At 41.8% G+C, this 22697-nt stretch overlaps 2 protein-coding genes and 1 non-coding gene across 3 annotated transcripts in view; 1 reads left to right on the top strand and 2 right to left on the bottom strand.

Moving 5' to 3' along the window:
• SSRP1 (structure specific recognition protein 1) overlaps positions 1–3452 on the bottom strand; it is a 32570-nt gene extending 29118 nt beyond the window's left edge. Inside the window, exons 1-2 of the mRNA XM_075842204.1 lie at positions 3302–3452; positions 2856–3041 (exon numbers count right to left, since the gene is read on the bottom strand). Coding sequence (XP_075698319.1) covers positions 2856–3041; positions 3302–3355 — 240 coding nt within the window. The 5' untranslated portion in view covers positions 3356–3452. The remainder of the gene's footprint in view (positions 1–2855; positions 3042–3301) is intronic.
• A 3077-nt stretch (positions 3453–6529) lies between these two features.
• On the top strand, positions 6530–6602 carry TRNAT-UGU (transfer RNA threonine (anticodon UGU)). The gene has a single exon. It is a non-coding gene; the product is annotated as a tRNA-Thr (tRNA).
• Positions 6603–8971: 2369 nt separating this feature from the next.
• The window catches only part of SLC43A3 (solute carrier family 43 member 3), a 28639-nt gene continuing 14913 nt past the window's right edge, over positions 8972–22697 (bottom strand). The window contains exons 7-13 of the mRNA XM_075842236.1: positions 18473–18612; positions 17351–17472; positions 15353–15502; positions 15083–15184; positions 11579–11762; positions 9605–9728; positions 8972–9525 (exon numbers count right to left, since the gene is read on the bottom strand). Coding sequence (XP_075698351.1) covers positions 9406–9525; positions 9605–9728; positions 11579–11762; positions 15083–15184; positions 15353–15502; positions 17351–17472; positions 18473–18612 — 942 coding nt within the window. The 3' untranslated portion in view covers positions 8972–9405. The remainder of the gene's footprint in view (positions 9526–9604; positions 9729–11578; positions 11763–15082; positions 15185–15352; positions 15503–17350; positions 17473–18472; positions 18613–22697) is intronic.

Below are 22697 nucleotides of genomic sequence, written 5' to 3'. Positions count from 1 at the left end.
ACATCAGGATATATGTAATATGTGAGGAGTACATCAGGGTATATGTAATATGTGAGGAGTACATCAGGGTATATGTAATCTGTGAGGAGTACATCAGGGTATATGTAATATGTGAGGAGTACATCAGGATATATGTAATATGTGAGGAGTACATCAGGGTATATGTAATATGTGAGGAGTACATCAGGGTATATGTAATATGTGAGGAGTACATCAGGGTATATGTAATATGTGAGGAGTACATCAGGATATATGTAATATGTGAGGAGTACATCAGGGTATATGTAATATGTGAGGAGTACATCAGGATATATGTAATATGTGAGGAGTACATCAGGGTATATGTAATATGTGAGGAGTACATCAGGATATATGTAATATGTGAGGAGTACATCAGGGTATATGTAATATGTGAGGAGTACATCAGGGTATATGTAATATGTGAGGAGTACATCAGGGTATATGTAATATGTGAGGAGTACATCAGGGTATATGTAATATGTGAGGAGTACATCAGGGTATATGTAATATGTGAGGAGTACATCAGGGTATATGTAATATGTGAGGAGTACATCAGGGTATATGTAAACTGTGCGGAGTACATCAGGGTATATGTAATATGTGAGGAGTACATCAGGGTATATGTAATATGTGAGGAGTACATCAGGATATATGTAATATGTGATTAGTACATCAGGGTATATGTAATGTGTGAGGAGCACATCAGGGTATATGTAATATGTGAGGAGTACATCAGGGTATATGTAATATGTGAGGAGTACATCAGGATATATGTAATATGTGAGGAGTACATCAGGATATATGTAATATGTGAGGAGTACATCAGGGTATATGTAATATGTGAGGAGTACATCAGGATATATGTAATATGTGAGGAGTACATCAGGGTATATGTAATATGTGAGGAGTACATCAGGGTATATGTAATATGTGAGGAGTACATCAGGATATATGTAATATGTGAGGAGTACATCAGGATATATGTAATGTGTGAGGAGTACATCAGGATATATGTAATATGTGAGGAGTACATCAGGATATATGTAATATGTGAGGAGTACATCAGGGTATATGTAATATGTGAGGAGTACATCAGGGTATATGTAATATGTGAGGAGTACATCAGGGTATATGTAATATGTGAGGAGTACATCAGGGTATATGTAAGCTGTGAGGAGTACATCAGGATATATGTAATATGTGAGGAGTACATCAGGGTATATGTAATATGTGAGGAGTACATCAGGATATATGTAATATGTGAGGAGTACATCAGGGTATATGTAATATGTGAGGAGCACATCAGGATATATGTAATGTGTGAGGAGTACATCAGGGTATATGTAATATGTGAGGAGTACATCAGGATATATGTAATATGTGAGGAGTACATCAGGATATATGTAATATGTGAGGAGTACATCAGGGTATATGTAATATGTGAGGAGTACATCAGGGTATATGTAATATGTGAGGAGTACATCGGGGTATATGTAATATGTGAGGAGTACATCAGGGTATATGTAATATGTGAGGAGTACATCAGGGTATATGTAATATGTGAGGAGTACATCAGGATATATGTAATATGTGAGGAGTACATCAGGATATATGTAATATGTGAGGAGTACATCAGGGTATATGTAATATGTGAGGAGTACATCAGGGTATATGTAATCTGTGAGGAGTACATCGGGGTATATGTAATATGTGAGGAGTACATCAGGGTATATGTAATATGTGAGGAGTACATCGGGGTATATGTAATATGTGAGGAGTACATCAGGGTATATGTAATATGTGAGGAGTACATCAGGGTATGTGTAATATGTGAGGAGTACATCAGGGTATATGTAATATGTGAGGAGTACATCAGGGTATATGTAATATGTGAGGAGTACATCAGGATATATGTAATATGTGAGGAGTACATCAGGATATATGTAATATGTGAGGAGTACATCAGGGTATATGTAATGTGTGAGGAGTACATCAGGGTATATGTAATATGTGAGGAGTACATCAGGGTATATGTACTATGTGAGGAGTACATCAGGGTATATGTAATCTGTGAGGAGTACATCAGGGTATATGTAATATGTGAGGAGTACATCAGGATATATGTAACATGTGAGGAGTACATCAGGGTATATGTAATATGTGAGGAGTACATCAGGGTATATGTAATATGTGAGGAGTACATCAGGGTATATGTAATATGTGAGGAGTACATCAGGGTATATGTAATAATAATCCGCAGATACGGGGCCGCTGTCGCACTGATAAATGGCGCCCGATATTCTCCGCTTTTGGAAGACTCTGCACATTTATCATCGCCATATTCGGAGAGCCAGAACCGTTTTATTCTTAGTCATATACGCGGTGTCGGGGGCTTGTTTCTTGCGGGACGGGTGGCATTTTTTTATTGGTTGTATTTTGGGGTACTTGTGACTTTTTATTCTCTATTTTGGGAGAAGTGATTCTGGGATTGTTTTTTTTTAGAGAACTGAAGAAGCGGTCGATGGTGTGACACGCAGTAATAATTACGTATTCACAGTCTATTGTCATTACGCTCAGAAGGGCAGACCTGGGGGCTTCATTAGGCCCCAGGCTACCATAACAACCATTGGCATCAGGTGAGTGCGGCATCTAAGAGGTTGAGTAGTTGGGATCGGAGTTATCGCTGATCCCGCCCGTAATATCCAGCCGACACCCGCTGAGCCCGTGTGCCCGCTCCATACCCCCCCATGACATACAGTTACATCAAACGTCGGGAGACTCCCGTCCACCTCTTGACCTGCAGGACTCACGTGCTAGAACATAGGACAACTTACCGCCTCCCGGAAGCCGTCATATTTATACACTTGTCCCGCTTGCGTTAAGAGTTTGATGCCGTGCCCGAGGGCTACCCGGCGCCACACGCCCTCCGCCAGATCAGTGGCTGCGATGTTCTCCACCTTCCCGGTCTTACTGTTCTTGTACATGAGCCCGGCCTTGGATAAACGCAGGCGACCATCGATCTGTGACGGGAGAGAAACAAAGGAGATGAATATAGAGACGTGCTGCAGTGAAAAGCAAGCGGTGAACGTGCGGATAACGCCGTCTGCCAGTATTTCGAGGCACGGCGGCCGGCGGAGGAGATAGTTCTATCTCAGCCATTCCTTTACATCAACACCCCCTCCAATCCTTGCAGATGTGACCCCAAAACCAGTGATGTGACCCTAAACCACCGGATATAACGCAGCCCCCTCTATGACGTTGTACACACGTTCATTCTTACCATGGAGCCCTTCACCTCCTGGTATATAGCGTTAAATTCCAACGTGTCGGCCATGGTGTCACGTGCCCCGCGCTACCGGCGATCCTTCTCTTCCCGCCACAGCTCTCCAGGCCGCCGGAAGTCACACTGAACCACTTCCTAGGAAACCAGCGGCTGTCATCAGTAGACAACGTCACTTCCGTTCCGCCTACTTAACCTGCTTACGTGAAGCATCGGCCATATTGTGGTTGGAATAGAGGCTGTTCGTTTGTATTGAGTCGCTGTGATTGGTCTACAGTGGCGCGGTCTGCTAAACTATGTGTAAAATGCGCATGCGCTGTATGGAATAGTCTACTAAACTCTATTCACCCGCAGTGGTATTCTGTATGGTGCCCCCATAGAGATAAATGGGGGACTGCTGCAGAAATGGCCCCCACTTAGGGTTGCCACCAAATAATACCAAAGATGTCTACCAGGGACAGAAATGGGAGTGGCCTTTTCTAGGCTTATATAAAGGGGCGTGGTTTAATATACTCACACCTCAGTCCAGACCCCTAAATATATTCAGACCCCCTATATTAATATCAGACCCCTAAATATATTCAGCCCCACTATATCAATATCAGACCCGTAAATATATTCAGGACACCTATAACAATATCAGACCCCATATATCAAAATAAGACCCCTACACCAATATCAGACCCCCTAAATATATCAGACCCCATATATCAATATAAGACCCCCTATATCAATATAAGACCCCTTACATCTATTAAGACCCCCTATATCAATATCAGACCCCATATATCAATATCAGACCCCCTATATCAATATCAGACCCCCTATATCAATATCAGACCCCCTATATCAATATCAGACCCCCTATATCAATATCAGACCCCATATATCAATATAAGACCCCCTATATCAATATAAGACCCCTTACATCTATTAAGACCCCCTATATCAATATCAGACCCCATATATCAATATCAGACCCCCTATATCAATATCAGACCCCCTATATCAATATCAGACCCCATATATCAATATAAGACCCCCTATATCAATATAAGACCCCTTACATCTATTAAGACCCCCTATATCAATATAAGACCCCCTACATCTATTAAGACCCCCTATATCAATATAAGACCCCTATATCAATATCAGACCCCATATATCAATATCAGACCCCCTATATCAATATCAGACCCCCTATATCAATATCAGACCCCATATATCAATATCAGACCCCATGTATCAATATAAGACTCCCTATATCAATATCAGACCCCATATATCAATATCAGACCCCATATATCAATATCAGACCCCCTATATCAATATCAGACCCCATATATCAATATCAGACCCCCTATATCAATATCAGACCCCATATATCAATATCAGACCCCCTATATCAATATCAGACCCCCTATATCAATATAAGACCCCATATATCAATATCAGACCCCCTATATCAATATCAGACCCCATATATCAATATAAGACCCCCTATATCAATATCAGACCCCCTACATCTATTAAGACCCCCTATATCAATATAAGACCCCATATATCAATATCAGACCCCCTATATCAATATCAGACCCCATATATCAATATAAGACCCCCTATATCAATATCAGACCCCCTACATCTATTAAGACCCCCTATATCAATATAAGACCCCTATATCAATATCAGACCCCATATATCAATATCAGACCCCCTATATCAATATCAGACCCCCTATATCAATATCAGACCCCATATATCAATATCAGACCCCATGTATCAATATAAGACTCCCTATATCAATATCAGACCCCATATATCAATATCAGACCCCATATATCAATATCAGACCCCCTATATCAATATCAGACCCCATATATCAATATCAGACCCCCTATATCAATATCAGACCCCATATATCAATATCAGACCCCCTATATCAATATCAGACCCCCTATATCAATATAAGACCCCATATATCAATATCAGACCCCCTATATCAATATCAGACCCCATATATCAATATAAGACCCCCTATATCAATATCAGACCCCATATATCAATATCAGACACCTATATCAATATAAGACCCCCTACATCTATTCAGAGCCCTACATCTATTCAGACCCCCTATATCAATATCAGACCCCCTATATCAATATCAGACCTCAATATCAGACCCCCTACATATATTCAGACCCCATATATCAATATCAGACCCCCTACATCTTTTCAGACCCCCTATATCAATATCAGACCCAATAAATATATTCAGACCCCTATATCAATATCAGACCCAATAAATATATTCAGACTTGTATATTAATATCAGACTCCCTACATGTATTAAGACCCCTATTTATAATGACACCCCAGAGCGGACCACCTATAATATATTCAGACCCCTATATTAACATCACATTCCAGACCCCCTATAATATATTCAGACCAGACCCCTATATTGATATCAGACTCCACTATCATGGCTTCAGGCTCCTGCTCAGATACGGGCGCCGCTGCTCTCTGTCCTGATGCCGTGCAGCTGGTCGGACCCAGTGCCCAGATTTTTTTTCTCTGCTGCTCGTGTGTCTGATTTTTAGCCTCTCTCATGGACAATCGTGTCTGCAGTTTATTGTACGGAAGGCGTTTCCCACCATTACAAGTGATTGCGTAAGACCGGAATATGTCAGAACTTAAGACGGGAACGTAAAAAGAAATCTCCCAAAAAATCGCCACATACGATAAAATGAATATATTCTGTATCTTTGTTCATCCAGCCTCCAAAAAAGTGAACAAAAAGTTGTATGTACCCCAAAAAGAGAAAAAAAAAGACCAAAAACTACAAGTGGTCCCACGAGCCCTCACACCGATGTCAACAGCAAAATAAAATCCGGAGAAGAAAAACATGAAAAACTAAAAAACTTATGGCTTTCGAAAAAAATAAAAAAAATTGCTGCGTCCTGAAGGCCAAAACAGGCTGCGTCCTGAAGGGGTTAATCATTTCAGGACTCTCCCAGTTTTATACTGTCCACACCTTCACCTGATCTCTGCAACCTGTTTCCCATCCTCCACATGACACCGTTTTTCCTGGGCCCGCGTGTAACGCATCGGCTGATCAGTGCGACCCTAAAAACATTTCCCCGAAGCAGCCGTTGTAAATCGGGAGTGGTTGTTCCTCGCCGCTGTAGTTCTGGACTCGTGAGTCAAACACAGGAAGTCTCATGAGGCTCCATAGCTCAGTGGTTAGAGCACTGGTCTTGTAAACCAGGGGTCGCGAGTTCAATTCTCGCTGGGGCCTTGCCCAAATTTTTTAATATTACACTGCGGTATCAATTACTAATATTAGGTTATTGATTATATACACAGACAAAAACAATGTGGTAAGTGATAAAACTGCTCTCTCCTTATAAACCCTCCGGCCTTGATGATCTCCCCTCCTACATTCCTGCCACTCCACCCACTATTTATCTACATACGATACTCCTCTAGACATCCCGAGGCCGGCCATGGTGAACACCATTTTCTTACTTTCTGTGCCCCCCTTACTACTCTAATGTACCTAAGTTTACCCCCTAACTATCCTGAGAATGGAGGCCCCGAAAAACCAGGTCCTTCTCACTTCACCCCCAGAATGGGGAGGAGCTTGAAATGAGCCGCCGCTCCATTCAATGTCTATGAGAATGACAGATATAGCCAATCGATGTACTCGGGTATTTCCGCCAGGATTTCCAGAAACTTCTAATGGAGCGGCAGCGCTATTCAAGCTCCTCCCCAATCAGTGCAATATAATGTAATTACAAAGTGACTTAAATAAGTCCCATTGTAAAAACCTCTCCTGGGGCACTAAAGTTGTATGTTGGGATGAAATCACATCGAGGGATTGTATATTTTGTATTATGTACAAAGCAATAGCAAAAAATGTAAAAAATAAATTGTATGGTGTAATGCGGGAACGCCGTATTATTATGGCTCTGTGCAGGAAGGGCTTATACTGCACATATTTTTTATATTTTGGTTGGCCACTAAGCGCTCACAATAGGCTGATCCTTCCTGTTCTGTAGAGATCACTTTTCAGCAGTCATCTCATTATCACAGGCAGGATTAGGGTATGTGCACACACACTAATTACGTCCGTAATTGACGGACGTATTTCGGCCGCAAGTCCCGGACCGAACTCAGTGCAGGGAGCCGGGCTCCTAGCATCATAGTTATGTACGATGCTAGGAGTCCCTGCCTCTCTGCAGGACAACTGTCCCGTACTGTAATCATGTTTTCAGTACGGGACAGTAGTTCCACGGAGAGGCAGGGGCTCCTAGCATCGTACATAACTATGATGCTAGGAGCCCGGCTCCCTGCACTGTGTTCGGTCCGGTACTTGCGGCCGAAATACGTCCGTCAATTACGGACGTAATTAGTGTGTGTGCACATACCCTTACACTGACAGGTAACACCTATATATAGATAACACAGGATCCACCATTCATAATGGACTGATCCATCGTGATCTGTAGAGATCACTTCTCAGCAGTCATCTCATTATCACAGGCAGGATTACACTGACAGGTAACACCTATATATAGATAACACAGGATCCACCATTCATAATGGACTGATCCTTCCTAATCTGTAGAGATCACTTCTCAGCAGTCATTATTATCACAGGCAGGATTACACTGACAGGTAACACCGATATATAGATAACACAGGATCCACCATTCATAATGGACTGATCCATCGTGATCTGTAGAGATCACTTCTCAGCAGTCATCTCATTATCACAGGCAGGATTACACTGACAGGTAACACCTATATATAGATAACACAGGATCCACCATTCATAATGGACTGATCCATCGTGATCTGTAGAGATCACTTCTCAGCAGTCATCTCATTATCACAGGCAGGATTACACTGACAGGTAACACCTATATATAGATAACACAGGATCCACCGTTCATAATAGACTGATCCATCGTGATCTGTAGAGATCACTTCTCAGCAGTCATCTCATTATCACAGGCAGGATTACACTGACAGGTAACACCTATATATAAATAACACAGGATCCACCGTTCATAATAGACTGATCCATCGTGATCTGTAGAGATCACTTCTCTGCATTCATCTCATTATCACAGGCAGGATTACACTGACAGGTAACACCTATATATAGATAACACAGGATCCACCGTTCATAATAGACTGATCCATCGTGATCTGTAAAGATCACTTCTCAGCAGTCATCTCATTATCACAGGCAGGATTACACTGACAGGTAACACCTATATGTAGATAACACAGGATCCACCGTTCATAATAGACTGATCCTTCCTAATCTGTAGAGATCACTTCTCTGCAATCATCTCATTATCACAGGCAGGATTACACTGACAGGTAACACCTCTGTTATAATGCTGGAGGTGGATAACACTGGATCATGCCATTAGGTGATGTACACAGCTCTCCTCCCACCTCCCTGTCATAGAGCATGCCCACTACACTCTCCCATAGAAGTCAACATTTTCTGACTAAAGTTTCCTATGTCCATGTAAAGCAAATCCCTAAACTGCTGTGCGCAGCCCAGACAATATGGCTGCCCCCATAATCGTCTAAAGAAAATAGAAAACTAAGTTACACAATCCAAAAAATTAATACAGACTGCAAAAATATGTCGCAGCATATAACTTTAATTAGTAAATAGAAAAATATAGGTGATACATTCCCTTTACGGTCCAATATTGACCAGTGTTACAGGGCACGACCTCTCCTTTACTTTGACGTGGGCACATGGTAATTCTTGGCTATACATGGGCCGATTAAAACGGTCATTCTATATGTGATGACCCTATGTTTACTATATATAGGCAGGCTGGTTCAGGGAGAGAGAATTGGAGGTCATATTCAATACAAAAAGTCCCTACAAAAGCTTCTTCTCGAGCGTCCTCCCATTCAGTCCCAGAAGGGCTCGTTTTCAAGCTTTGTTGAAATATTTAGGTGAGAAGAGCTTCTAGTCATGTCTCTTGAGGTCCCTTCACTTGGTATTGATAAATATTGTATAGTTCTTGCAATGTGAATATTAGCCATAAAGCCTCTTTGGGTTATTAAAGGTCTGACTGTCCTTCTGCGTTGTCCCTCACAGCCTTCTTTTGCCTCCAAACGCGAAAAACATTGATTGGGTGGCCGAACGTGAGGAGCATCAGGATCATCAACGAAATATTAACCTAAAAAACAAACGTAATAATACTGATAAATGGTAGGTTTTCAGAGAGTACGTCTTCATGTACGTGACGGATTACATACATAGAGCGGGTCTCCGTGTAGATACGTCCGGATGATATAAAACGCTGGATACTGCAGGAGAGATATCAACGCAGAAAGAGACATCACCAGTCCATACAGCTTTCCAAAGTGTCTGGGAGGGAACCTACGAGACAAAATAGGGAAAGTGTTACCTTTCCAAAAATGCAGCAAGAAATGGACCATTAGTCCTGGTCAGGGCCCCGGGCTCCAATGTAAAATCTGTAACTGGGTCCCCACCACCATATCCGACTTACAACACTGGTGTCTTCTTATGTGGCAGAGGGGCCTTTGGAACTTGTCAGTACGACTGCTACCTCTGCAGCCCCTATACCTACGACCAGGCCATAGTTCACACAGCAGCAGAGCATTGGTCATCTTTTTCTACCATTTGTATTACTAGCACTCTATATATATATATATATATATATATATATATATATATATATATATAGCAACCTGATTGGTAGATGCCTATATATATATATATATATATATATATATATAGTTCTAACATACAGTGGATACTTGTCCCTGCCCTCAGACTCACTTACTTACATAGTACCATGAAATATACATATTTTATAGAAAAGGATGAGTTAGCACTAAAAAAAAGAGTTTCTATTAACCTGTCAAATATTTTTAAAAACTTGTCCAATGTGTGAGTAGTGTGTGGGGCATGTGTCTAATGTGTGAGTAGTGTGTGGGGCATGTGTCTAATGTGTGAGTAGTGTGTGGGGCATGTGTCTATGTGTGAGTAGTGTGTGCGGCATGTGTCTATGTGTGAGTAGTGTGTGTGGCATGTGTCTATGTGTGAGTAGTGTGTGCGGCATGTGTCTATGTGTGAGTAGTGTGTGCGGCATGTGTCTATGTGTGAGTAGTGTGTGCGGCATGTGTCTATGTGTGAGTAGTGTGTGTGGCATGTGTCTATGTGTGAGTAGTGTGTGCGGCATTTGTCTATGTGTGAGTAGTGTGTGCGGCATGTGTCTATGTGTGAGTAGTGTGTGCGGCATGTGTCTATGTGTGAGTAGTGTGTGCGGCATGTGTCTATGTGTGAGTAGTGTGTGCGGCATGTGTCTATGTGTGAGTAGTGTGTGTGGCATGTGTCTATGTGTGAGTAGTGTGTGCGGCTTGTGTCTATGTGTGAGTAGTGTGTGGGGCATGTGTCTATGTGTGAGTAGTGTGTGTGGCATGTGTCTATGTGTGAGTAGTGTGTGCGGCATGTTTCTATGTGTGATTAGTGTGTGCGGCATGTGTCTATGTGTGAGTAGTGTGTGGGGCATGTGTCTATGTGTGAGTAGTGTGTGTGCGGCATGTGTCTATGTGTGAGTAGTGTGTGCGGCATGTGTCCATGTGTTTGTAGTGTGTGGGGCATGTGTCTATGTGTGAGTAGTGTGTGCAGCATGTGTCTATGTGTAAGTAGTTACTCTGTAGTAGGAGCAGCAACATGGCAGACGTGAGGGCCCTCATTATGTCCCCGGGTGCCATGACAACCTATTGACACATCGCAAGGAGGTCAATGGGGTGACGAGGGGCTCCTACTCTGTCCAACAGTTTAGAAGCCGCAGTTGCTATTGACTACGGCATCAAAGCGGTTAAACGTCCGGGATCAAAATCATCTCCGATCCGGGCTGTTGGATGCGAGGCGTAAGCTGTAATAAAGAGTCTATGAGCACGCTGTATCCCCTTCTCCTCCTGACTATGACATAAATGTACGTCAAATGTCCAAAAGTGGTTAAAGGGGTTGTCCTGATTTAGAAAAAATATAAATGCTTTCTTCTCGAAAACGGCATCACACCTGCCCACAGGCTGTGTGTGGTATTACAGCTTGACGCTATGTGTTTGGAGACTTTACAACAATTTTATGGTTAAAATAATTTTAACGTATCAATAATTGATTATTTTTGAGCGCTAACGCCTTCGGTCGAGAATGCACTTTGCATATATTTACAAACATGTATCCAAATTGTTCCTTACGCTATAGACAGAAAGGCAGCGTTTCCTCCATACAAGAAGGAGCGGTTTAGTACTTGGAGGATGAACGTTGGATACAGTGCAGGGAGCTCAGAAATCGAGGCGCAGAGTGAGAAGAGTATGCATTGGATTGTAGTCAGCAACAAAGACAGGACCGAACTGTGGAGGTCATCAAGCGAGTCTGTAACTGAGAATAAGAAGAATACACAAATTGTAAACTGCTGTGTATCATTTATTTCATGTATCTATATACAAGACAGGGCCGGGACAAGAGGTAGCCAGAGTATTCAGCCATCTAGGGCTTCATTGAGGGGTGGTGCAATATATGGACTAAAAAATGACACTCTCATTAATGAGAGAACAACAATGTGAGGATTCAAACCCAGAAACTCCTGTGTCCTAGGCAGAAGCTCTTCTCATCGCTACTGGTGCTGTTGGACAGTGCCAATGCTGCATCTATTGCCTGGGTTCTCTTGGTTCTTGCCTCTTGAGATTCCTTGTCTTGATTACTTGTCTAGTCTCAGCATTTTGGCTTCCTAAATAAGCCTGGACCTTAGGTTTCCTCCTTGCCAGACTATTGACAATGTATCTGCCTTACTCTACAAACTATTGCTGCTTGCTTGTGTACAGAACTTGGATTAATTCTTGACCACATCTCTACCTTACTTTACAAACCGTGGCTGCTTGCTTATGTACAGAATTTTACATTATTTCTTGACCACGTCTCTGCCTTACTCTACAAACCATTGCTGCTTGCTTGTGTACAGAATTTGGATTATTTCTTGACCACGTCTCTGTCTTACGCTACGAACTGTTGCTGCTTATCTGTACTGTTACTTGACATCTCTTGCTATTATCACCCACCTTCCAGGTAACTTCATCTGGACTTCGAATCAGACATTCACTGTGGGACAGGTGCGCACTGTAAACCAATCAGCACTTTTCTGTAGGGGGGCATGGCTGACTCAACAGTGTTAAGTGCCAGTATATATAGTATATAATATATAGTATAAGAGAGGTGAGGGGTGGAGCGATGAGAGAAGCTACAGGACCTTGCGGATCCTACTACTGGTGTGTAGTAGGGTGGCCGGTCGGCCTTGCATTTGGAACTGGTAGGATAAAGGAGCTGATGGTGGGGGGGGGGGGGCATTATAAAACTTCTGCCTTTTGAACCAAAAGGGCTTGTCCCGCCCATAATACAAGATATAAATTTAGTATAAAGGTTCCATATCCTACAGCAGCCTGATATCACATTTCAAGGGGATGTCCAGGACTAGAAAAACATTTCTTCTTGGGTCCATGGGTTGTGTTTGGTATTGTAACTTATCTCCATTGAAGTGAAGGGGGCTAAGCTGCAATACCAGATGCAACCTGTGGACAGCTGTGGTGCTGTTTTTAGAGGAAAGCAGCTATATTCTTTTAATCCTGGACAACCCCGTTAAGTATGAGTAAGGCAGGTTAGATATAACTGGTATGTTCTATCCTATCTTTGCCTGTGCTACTAAAAATCCAATAACCAAATTAGTCTAACATCCCAAAAATAATTTCTTCAGACTGAGGAAAATCATGGCCCAGTGAAGGCTTGTGTATTTCAATGGCTGCGGCCCGCCGCCGCCCCCCATCGGTGGATGGCCGAAACCGCAGACTCTTGGCCTCCTGCCAGTGTCTCCCTCCTCGGAGACCCCAGCTCGTGTGGCCATTCTGCCCTGGACTAGAATTACTAAAAGTTCCCTAACCTATCCCCAGATCACCCTGGACTTTAAAAATTGTTCCGCCCTCCACTCCTTGCTTGAGCGTTGTTGCTGTCTACCCATGTTCGTATTACAAATGGTCAATTAGTCGTATCCTGCTTCCTGTATCCTGTTGCTGTGTTGTCTCCTGTACATAAGCCTTTAGTTGGAGTCGTGTGTATCATCTGCTACACCTGGTGTCATCTGCCACGTCTGCTGTCATCTGCCACATCTGCTGTCATCTGCCACATCTGCTGTCATCTGCCACGTCTGCTGTCATCTGCCACGCCTGGTGTCACCTGCCACGTCTGCTGTCATCTGCTACACCAGGTGTCATCTGCCACATCAGCTGTCATCTGCTACACCTGGTGTCATCTGTCACGTCTGCTGTCATCTGCCATGCCTGGTGTCACCTGCCACGTCTGCTGTAATCTGCTACACCTGGTGTCATCTGTCACGTCTGCTGTCATCTGCCACGTCTGGTGTCACCTGCCATGTCTGCTGTCATCTGCTACACCTGGTGTCACCTGACACGTCTGCTGTCATCTGCCATGCCTGCTGTCATCTGCCACGTCTGCTGTCATCTGCCACACCTGGTGTCACCTGCCACGTCTGCTGTCATCTGCCACGTCTGCTGTCATTTGCCACATCTGCTGTCATCTGCCACACATGGTGTCACCTGCCACGTCTGCTGTCATCTGCTACACCAGGTGTCATCTGCCACATCAGCTGTCATCTGCTACACCTGGTGTCATCTGCCACGTCTGCTGTCATCTGCTACACCTGGTGTCATCTGCCACGTCTGCTGTCATCTGCCATGCCTGGTGTCACCTGCCACGTCTGCTGTCATCTGCTACACCTGGTGTCATCTGCCACGTCTGCTGTCATCTGCCATGCCTGGTGTCACCTGCCACGTCTGCTGCCATCTGCTACACCTGGTGTCATCTGCCATGCTGCTGTCATCTGCCACACCTGCTGTCATCTGCAACGCCTGCTGTCATATTCCACGTCTGGTATCATCCGCCACATCTGGCGTCATCTGCCACGTCAAGTTCCATCCGTGCCAAAGCCTCTGTCTCTGTGTGGACTCTTACAGGTACTCTTGTGCTAAGGACTATTGCATAGACTTTATAGACTATTATTTTGCCAGCTGCCACTCCGCTACGGCCTAGTGAGTCCACATACCCCTAGATTATGACATGTATGCTATGGATGTGATGGTGATTCTGACATGACTTTAAGTACATTGTCCAACAACTGGCATCTTAGGGTTGCTCTCCTATAATAAGTGGTGGCCAATATACCTATTCCTCCTTTCTTTTCTCCTCCTATTTTTGCCTTTTTCTACATACCTCCCTTTTCCTTCTTCGGATCATTATCTAAATATTCCTATACACATTAGATAATGCGGCCAATCCATCGTACATTGAGTTAACGCATCGTACAAACGATCCCTCCGTTAACTTGTCAGACTGGACCGGTCAATCAAAGGACTCCATTCCAGACAATATTAGGAATCGATCCGCACTGCACATGTGCAAAGTGGTTTACTGTTTTCTGACTTTTTTTTATTACATCCAGAGGTGTTACTTGAGGCTTCTGCGCCCAATGCAAAATCAGGATCAGCCCCCCTTCCCACCCCACCATCTACCATGTGCCATACGGGAGTAACAGATGGGGCATTGGGGCTCCACAAACACGCTACCTCTGCACCCTCTATAGCTGTACCCCATATCTAATAAACAGATTACGTGGGACGACATATTGGGGTTATTACCTTTATGTTTTCTTTTGTGCCTGTCAATTATAAGTCCATTCCAAGGTGCACACAAAACCCCACAAAACTGGGATACAGCGAAAACATTTGTATATTTACTCACTAAGAAAAAAAAAGAAAAATTATTCTCACGATTTTCGCACATTTCTAACACGATACGGTTGATGTTTTTAGATTTAGAGTATCCATGAAATAATCCAAGAGCCTGAGCATTAACCATACACACAGCCATAATAAATATCCTGCACTATACTCTACTGAGTAACAAACCTAGGAGTCGGTCTCCTCCGCTCAAGCGTGTGATGGTTGGGTTCAGGGTGCCTATGAATAGGTAGTGCCTCAGTTGCATAAGAGAGAGCCAGATCAAGTGCCACCCAAAAAGAGATGAAAGGACACAACTCCGGAACGAGACCTCACTGTCTGCAGAAAGAAAAGATGGCGGCTGAAATGGTATGAAGAGCAATTCAATGTAATATTCCGAATTCATGCTGTATAAATCATACATGACGTAGGTATTCCGGTTTATCGTCTATTACATAGATTCTATTTTTTTCTATTGAAAGCCAAGTGCCACAAGAAAAGTGCTGACTAGGATGCGGTTATTGCAAGCCCTCTTCAAAAGGAGTAGAGACCCCAACCTATTCCCCAGACTCAGAGCCAGAAAGCCCCGTAGAATTCATGAGACAATTGACCCAACTCACGGAAACTTAGGCAGACCCATCTATGCTCGAGCGTTTGCCTAGGCTGGCGCTCAAATATCACCCAGAGCTCAAAATACTAGGTTAGGCTCGCCCAGAAGGGGCACCCAGGTTGAACGGGGTGAGGAACCTGATGGCCAGAAACTCCACCGTAGACCTCACCATGAAGGACACAAGTAAGGGCACCCTGAGAAATCCTGTGACAAACACATGTGCAAAAATGAACAAATAGTGAAAACATAAAAAATAAAATAAAGGGCCCAACGTAATGACTGGCAGTAATACAATTCCTCGTATTAGAGCCTAGCCAGAAGGCCGGACTAAGATAGAGGTGAATGCACTGAAAAAAAATGGCATATGCAAGTGCACAATGAAGCCAGCCTACCTGTACTCAGGTCTAAACCAACTTGTGCATAAGGTATCTGTACCATCCTAATGGCCCCCTCAAAAGCCAGAACAAATCCTACACTTGATCTTAGCCAAAAGGCCATTTTTCAACATTCTTTGAAACTTTAATATGTTCATATCATCTTCTAGGGACAGTCCCTGCCATTAGCCCACAAAGCGGTTGTAATTCTCCTTTGCAAAGTATGGAAAATACCTCTCCTCGAGAAGGAAGAAAAAGATCTCTCCAAAGCCACCTGAGGTGACCAATAAAGTCAATGTCTGACATTGTCTTACAGGGAAGCTACCTATAGGTTCGGACATTGACTGGCAGGGTTGTCACCTATAGGTTCGGACATTGACTGGCAGGGTTGTCACCTATAGGTTCGGACATTGACTGGCAAGGTTGTCACCTATAGGTTTGGACATTGACTGGCAGGGTTGTCACCTATAGGTTTGGACATTGACTGGCAGGGTTGTCACCTATAGGTTTGAACATTGACTGGCAGGGTTGTCACCTATAGGTTTGGACATTGACTGGCAGGGTTGTCACCTATAGGTTTGGACATTGACTGGCAGGGTTGTCACCTATAGGTTTGAACATTGACTGGCAGGGTTGTCACCTATAGGTTTGGACATTGACTGGCAGGGTTGTCACCTATAGGTTTGGACATTGACTGGCAGGGTTGTCACCTATAGGTTTGGACATTGACTGGCAGGGTAGTTACCTGCAGGTCGATCTGGGGTGACCACATATGTTTGATTTGGACATCACAGCCAAGCCAAAAAAGCCTTCAAAATTGGTCAGATTGTAGTAGGCGCCGCCCCATTGAAGCTAGGTCTAGTAGGGTTGTGGGGTCATCCATTCCCAAAAGGGCTAAAAGAGTCTGTCTGTCTGGATGTATGGACCTGATGCGCTGCATAATTTTGGCTCAATAGTCCAATAATTTTTTGAATGTGATTGTATTATATGGAAACATATAATACTTATGGATGGGGAGAGAACTGTTTGCCCAAGCCCTACCGGATCCAGAAAAGTCAATAGGATCTATTATTCTTTCATTATGACGTGACAGACATGGAAGCCTTGATGCTAGTGTGAACAGAGCCTAACCTGCAGCAATGGTTGGTGATAAGATCTTTGTGTGTTTTCAGATTGATTGGTTGGTTGAGTGATGACACTTACCCTGCTTTACGAGACACTTTATGGAAGTGTCTATTTTTTTCTGCCCCTTTTCTCCTTCCTGTTGTCCTGATGAAGGGTTAAGTGATTTGGATGTTTTCCGACTGAGTTCTGCACAGTCCAAACTTAAAATAATAGACGAGATTGCTTGAGAGGGTTAGCGTTATACAGTAGCTGTAAAGATGTACCATCTGGACCTATTGACCACGACTTTACACAAAAATTCTCAACATTCAGGACTACAATCCTTCCGTAGTGCGTGTGGGAGGTCTTAGAGTCCTGGAAGACCATGCAATTTGTTACTCACCCTGCCCGGTCCTGGCGTCGTGTCTCTATAAGCAGCTGTGTCGGGTTGCCAAGATCCTCTTCTTCTGTCTTCAGCTGCGACCCTCCTCCTCTGGACGACTTCTAGATGACGTCACGTCCCGGCGGCCCATTTAAAGGGGTCTCCAGTCTTCACTCCTCACCTGCAGATCTTTGTTTGACTATTGTTCTTATTGCTATTTGACTCAGTTCCCGACCCTAATCCTGACCTCGCCTTGTTCCTGGACTACGCTTCTTTCTCGTCCTTTGGATTAGTTGATTGATTTCGGTGGTTTAACTCCAGGTATCGACTCCCCGCCTGACTCCTGACTACAGTTCTGCCTCAACGTCCCTCTTTCTACTTCATGAGTACAATCCGTTGATGACCCCTGACTTTGCGTAACCACCATCGATCGATGACTATTCTGGAGACCTGGGAATCAGCCTTGGAAAGTTCATACCTCCTTGTATAAATGAGAGTAGAGGACCGTCGTTTCCATCCTACTCTTTTCTGCTCTACGCTGTTTTCTTACCTGTTCCCGGAGTTTTGGCCAGCGCCGCTCCTCTACTGGCGACCACCTGCGCATCGACACTCTGTTCTGCTTTTCCTCCCTTATTTGCCAGCAATTTGGTTCTTCCTAGTGTTCCTCTGCTATTACGTCTATTGGATCACCTGTGTTTGACCTCTGCCGGTACCTATGGCCGTCCTTGCCTGCCGCCTGCCCTGACAACGCGCTACGTAAGACCGTTATGAATCTAGCTTTTGAATATAAAAACCACATAATAATCCAAAGCCTAAGGAAACAATTATGATGTACATACCCATATCTGTAGTCTGCTGGTACAGGGAAAGGGATGTGAGCCTTCGGCATCAGGAATATTGTTCTTAAAATGTGGCAGACACTACAGCAAGATATGAACAGGAACAAATCCTGCAGCGTAATTCCATTTTGATAGAGAACCTAGGAGAATACAAGAATGTAGTTATTTATACGGCCATAGACGTTAGGCAAAATAAATGAGCATCGTTTACCTAGCGTTTTGTGTATACAGCTCCGATGCAGACCTATCTGTTTCCATGGCTACAGACTACAAACAAACCCTGTGTAGTCTTATGCTGCAATTATATGTTGCTTTGATTTGATTTTTTGCTGATGTTTTAGCATTGTATTTTTCTCTTATTTGATGGCGTTATTTTGGTGTACAACATGCGGTGGCGTTAATCGCGTGTACAGTACATGGGGACTTTACTTGTGCACAGTATATGCTGGCATTATTTATGTACAGTATATAGTGGAATTATCTCAGTGTATAGTTTATGATGGCTTTATTTGTGTGTATAGTATATGGCGGCATTATCTATGTATACAGTATACGCAACATTATTTGTGTACAGTATATGGCGGCATTATCTATGTATACAGTATATGCAACATTATTTATGTACAGTATATGGCGGCATTATCTATGTATACAGTATATGCAACATTATTTGTGTACAGTATATGGCGGCATTATGTATGTATACAGTATATGCAACATTATTTGTGTACAGTATATGGCTGCATTATCTATGTATACAGTATATGCAACATTATTTGTGTACAGTATATGGCGGCATTATCTATGTATACAGTATATGCAACATTATTTGTGTACAGTATATGGCGGCATTATCTATGTATACAGTATATGCAACATTATTTGTGTACAGTATATGGCGGCATTATCTATGTATACAGTATATGCAACATTATTTGTGTACAGTATATGGCAGCATTATCTATGTATACAGTATATGCAACATTATTTGTGTACAGTATATGGCGGCATTATCTATGTTTACAGTATATGCAACATTATTTGTGTACAGTATATGGCTGCATTATGTATGTATACAGTATATGCAACATTATTTGTGTACAGTATATGGCGGCATTATCTATGTATACAGCATATGCAACATTATTTGTGTACAGTATATGGCGGCATTATCTATGTATACAGCATATGCAACATTATTTGTGTACAGTATATGGCGGCATTATCTATGTATACAGCATATGCAACATTATTTGTGTACAGTATATGGTGGCATTATCTATGTATACAGTATATGCAACATTATTTGTGTACAGTATATGGCGGTATTATCTATGTATACAGTATATGCAACATTATTTGTGTACAGTATATGGCGGCATTATCTATGTATACAGTATATGCAACATTATTTGTGTACAGTATATGGCTGCATTATCTATGTATGCAGTATATGCAACATTATTTGTGTACAGTATATGGCGGCATTATCTATGTATGCAGTATATGCAACATTATTTGTGTACAGTATATAGCGGCATTATATATGTATACAGTATATGCAACATTATTTGTGTACAGTATATAGCGGCATTATATATGTATACAGTATATGCAACATTATTTGTGTACAGTATATGGCAGCATTATCTATGTATACAGTATATGCAACATTATTTGTGTGCAGTATATGGCGGCATTATCTATGTATACAGTATATGCAACATTATTTGTGTGCAGTATATGGCGGCATTATCTATGTATACAGTATATGCAACATTATTTGTGTGCAGTATATGGCGGCATTATCTATGTATACAGTATATGCAACATTATTTGTGTGCAGTATATGGCGGCATTATCTATGTATACAGTATATGCAACATTATTTGTGTGCAGTATATGGTGGCATTATCTATGTATACATTATATGCAACATTATTTGTGCGCAGTATATGGCGGCATTATCTATGTATACAGTATATGCAACATTATTTGTGCGCAGTATATGGCGGCATTATCTATGTATACAGCATATGCAACATTATTTGTGCGCAGTATATGGCGGCATTATCTATGTATACAGTATATGCAACATTATTTGTGCGCAGTATATGGCGGCATTATGTATGTATACAGCATATGCAACATTATTTGTGTGCAGTATATGGCGGCATTATGTATGTATACAGCATATGCAACATTATTTGTGTACAGTATATGGCGGCATTATCTATGCATACAGTATACGCAACATTATTTGTGTGCAGTATATGGCGGCATTATCTATGTATACAGTATACGCAACATTATTTGTGCGCAGTATATGGCGGCATTATGTATGTATACAGCATATGCAACATTATTTGTGCGCAGTATATGGCGGCATTATGTATGTATACAGCATATGCAACATTATTTGTGCGCAGTATATGGCGGCATTATCTATGTATACAGCATATGCAACATTATTTGTGCGCAGTATATGGCGGCATTATCTATGTATACAGCATATGCAACATTATTTGTGCGCAGTATATGGCGGCATTATCTATGTATACAGTATATGCAACATTATTTGTGCGCAGTATATGGCGGCATTATCTATGTATACAGTATATGCAACATTATTTTTGTGCAGTATATGGCGGCATTATCTATGTATACAGTATATGCAACATTATTTGTGTGCAGTATATGGCGGCATTATATATGTATGCAGTATATGCAACATTATTTGTGTGTATAGTATATGGCGGCATTATCTATGTATACAGTATATGCAACATTATTTGTGCGCAGTATATGGCGGCATTATCTATGTATACAGTATATGCAACATTATTTGTGTACAGTATATGGCGGCATTATCTATGTATATAGTATACGCAACATTATTTGTGTGCAGTATATGGCGGCATTATCTATGTATACAGTATATGCAACATTATTTGTGTGCAGTATATTGCGGCATTATCTATGTATACAGTATATGCAACATTATTTGTGTGCAGTATATGGCGGCATTATCTATGTATACAGTATATGCAACATTATTTCTGTGCAGTATATGGCGGCATTATCTATGTATACAGTATATGCAACATTATTTGTGTGCAGTATATGGCGGCATTATCTATGTACACAGTATACGCAACATTATTTGTGTACAGTATATGGCGGCATTATCTATGTATACAGTATATGCAACATTATTTGTGTGCAGTATATGGCTGCATTATCTATGTATACAGTATATGCAACATTATTTGTGTGCAGTATATGGCGGCATTATCTATGTACACAGTATACGCAACATTATTTGTGTACAGTATATGGCGGCATTATCTATGTATACAGTATATGCAACATTATTTGTGTGCAGTATATGGCTGCATTATCTATGTATACAGTATATGCAACATTATTTGTGTGCAGTATATGGCGGCATTATGTATGTATGCAGTATATGCAACATTATTTGTGTGCAGTATATGGTGGCATTATCTATGTATACATTATATGCAAGATTATTTGTGTGCAGTATATGGCGGCATTATCTATGTATACAGTATATGCAACATTATTTGTGTGCAGTATATGGCGGCATTATCTATGTACACAGTATACGCAACATTATTTGTGTACAGTATATGGCGGCATTATCTATGTATACAGTATATGCAACATTATTTGTGTGCAGTATATGGCTGCATTATCTATGTATACAGTATATGCAACATTATTTGTGTGCAGTATATGGCGGCATTATGTATGTATGCAGTATATGCAACATTATTTGTGTGCAGTATATGGTGGCATTATCTATGTATACATTATATGCAAGATTATTTGTGTGCAGTATATGGCGGCATTATCTATGTATGCAGTATATGCAACATTATTTGTGTACAGTATATGGCGGCATTATCTATGTATACAGTATATGCAACATTATTTGTGTACATTATATGGCGGCATTATATATGTATGCAGTATATGCAACATTATTTGTGTACATTATATGGCGGCATTATATATGTATGCAGTATATACAACATTATTTGTGTACAGTATATGGCGGCATTATCTATGTATGCAGTATATGCAACATTATTTGTGTACAGTATATAGCGGCATTATATATGTATACAGTATATGCAACATTATTTGTGTACAGTATATAGCGGCATTATATATGTATACAGTATATGCAACATTATTT

This window comes from Rhinoderma darwinii, chromosome 11, assembly GCF_050947455.1.
Source record: "Rhinoderma darwinii isolate aRhiDar2 chromosome 11, aRhiDar2.hap1, whole genome shotgun sequence".
NCBI classification, from domain to species: domain Eukaryota; kingdom Metazoa; phylum Chordata; class Amphibia; order Anura; family Rhinodermatidae; genus Rhinoderma; species Rhinoderma darwinii.
Note: the sequence above shows the minus strand (reverse complement) of the source record. Positions and strands in the feature narration are given on the sequence as shown.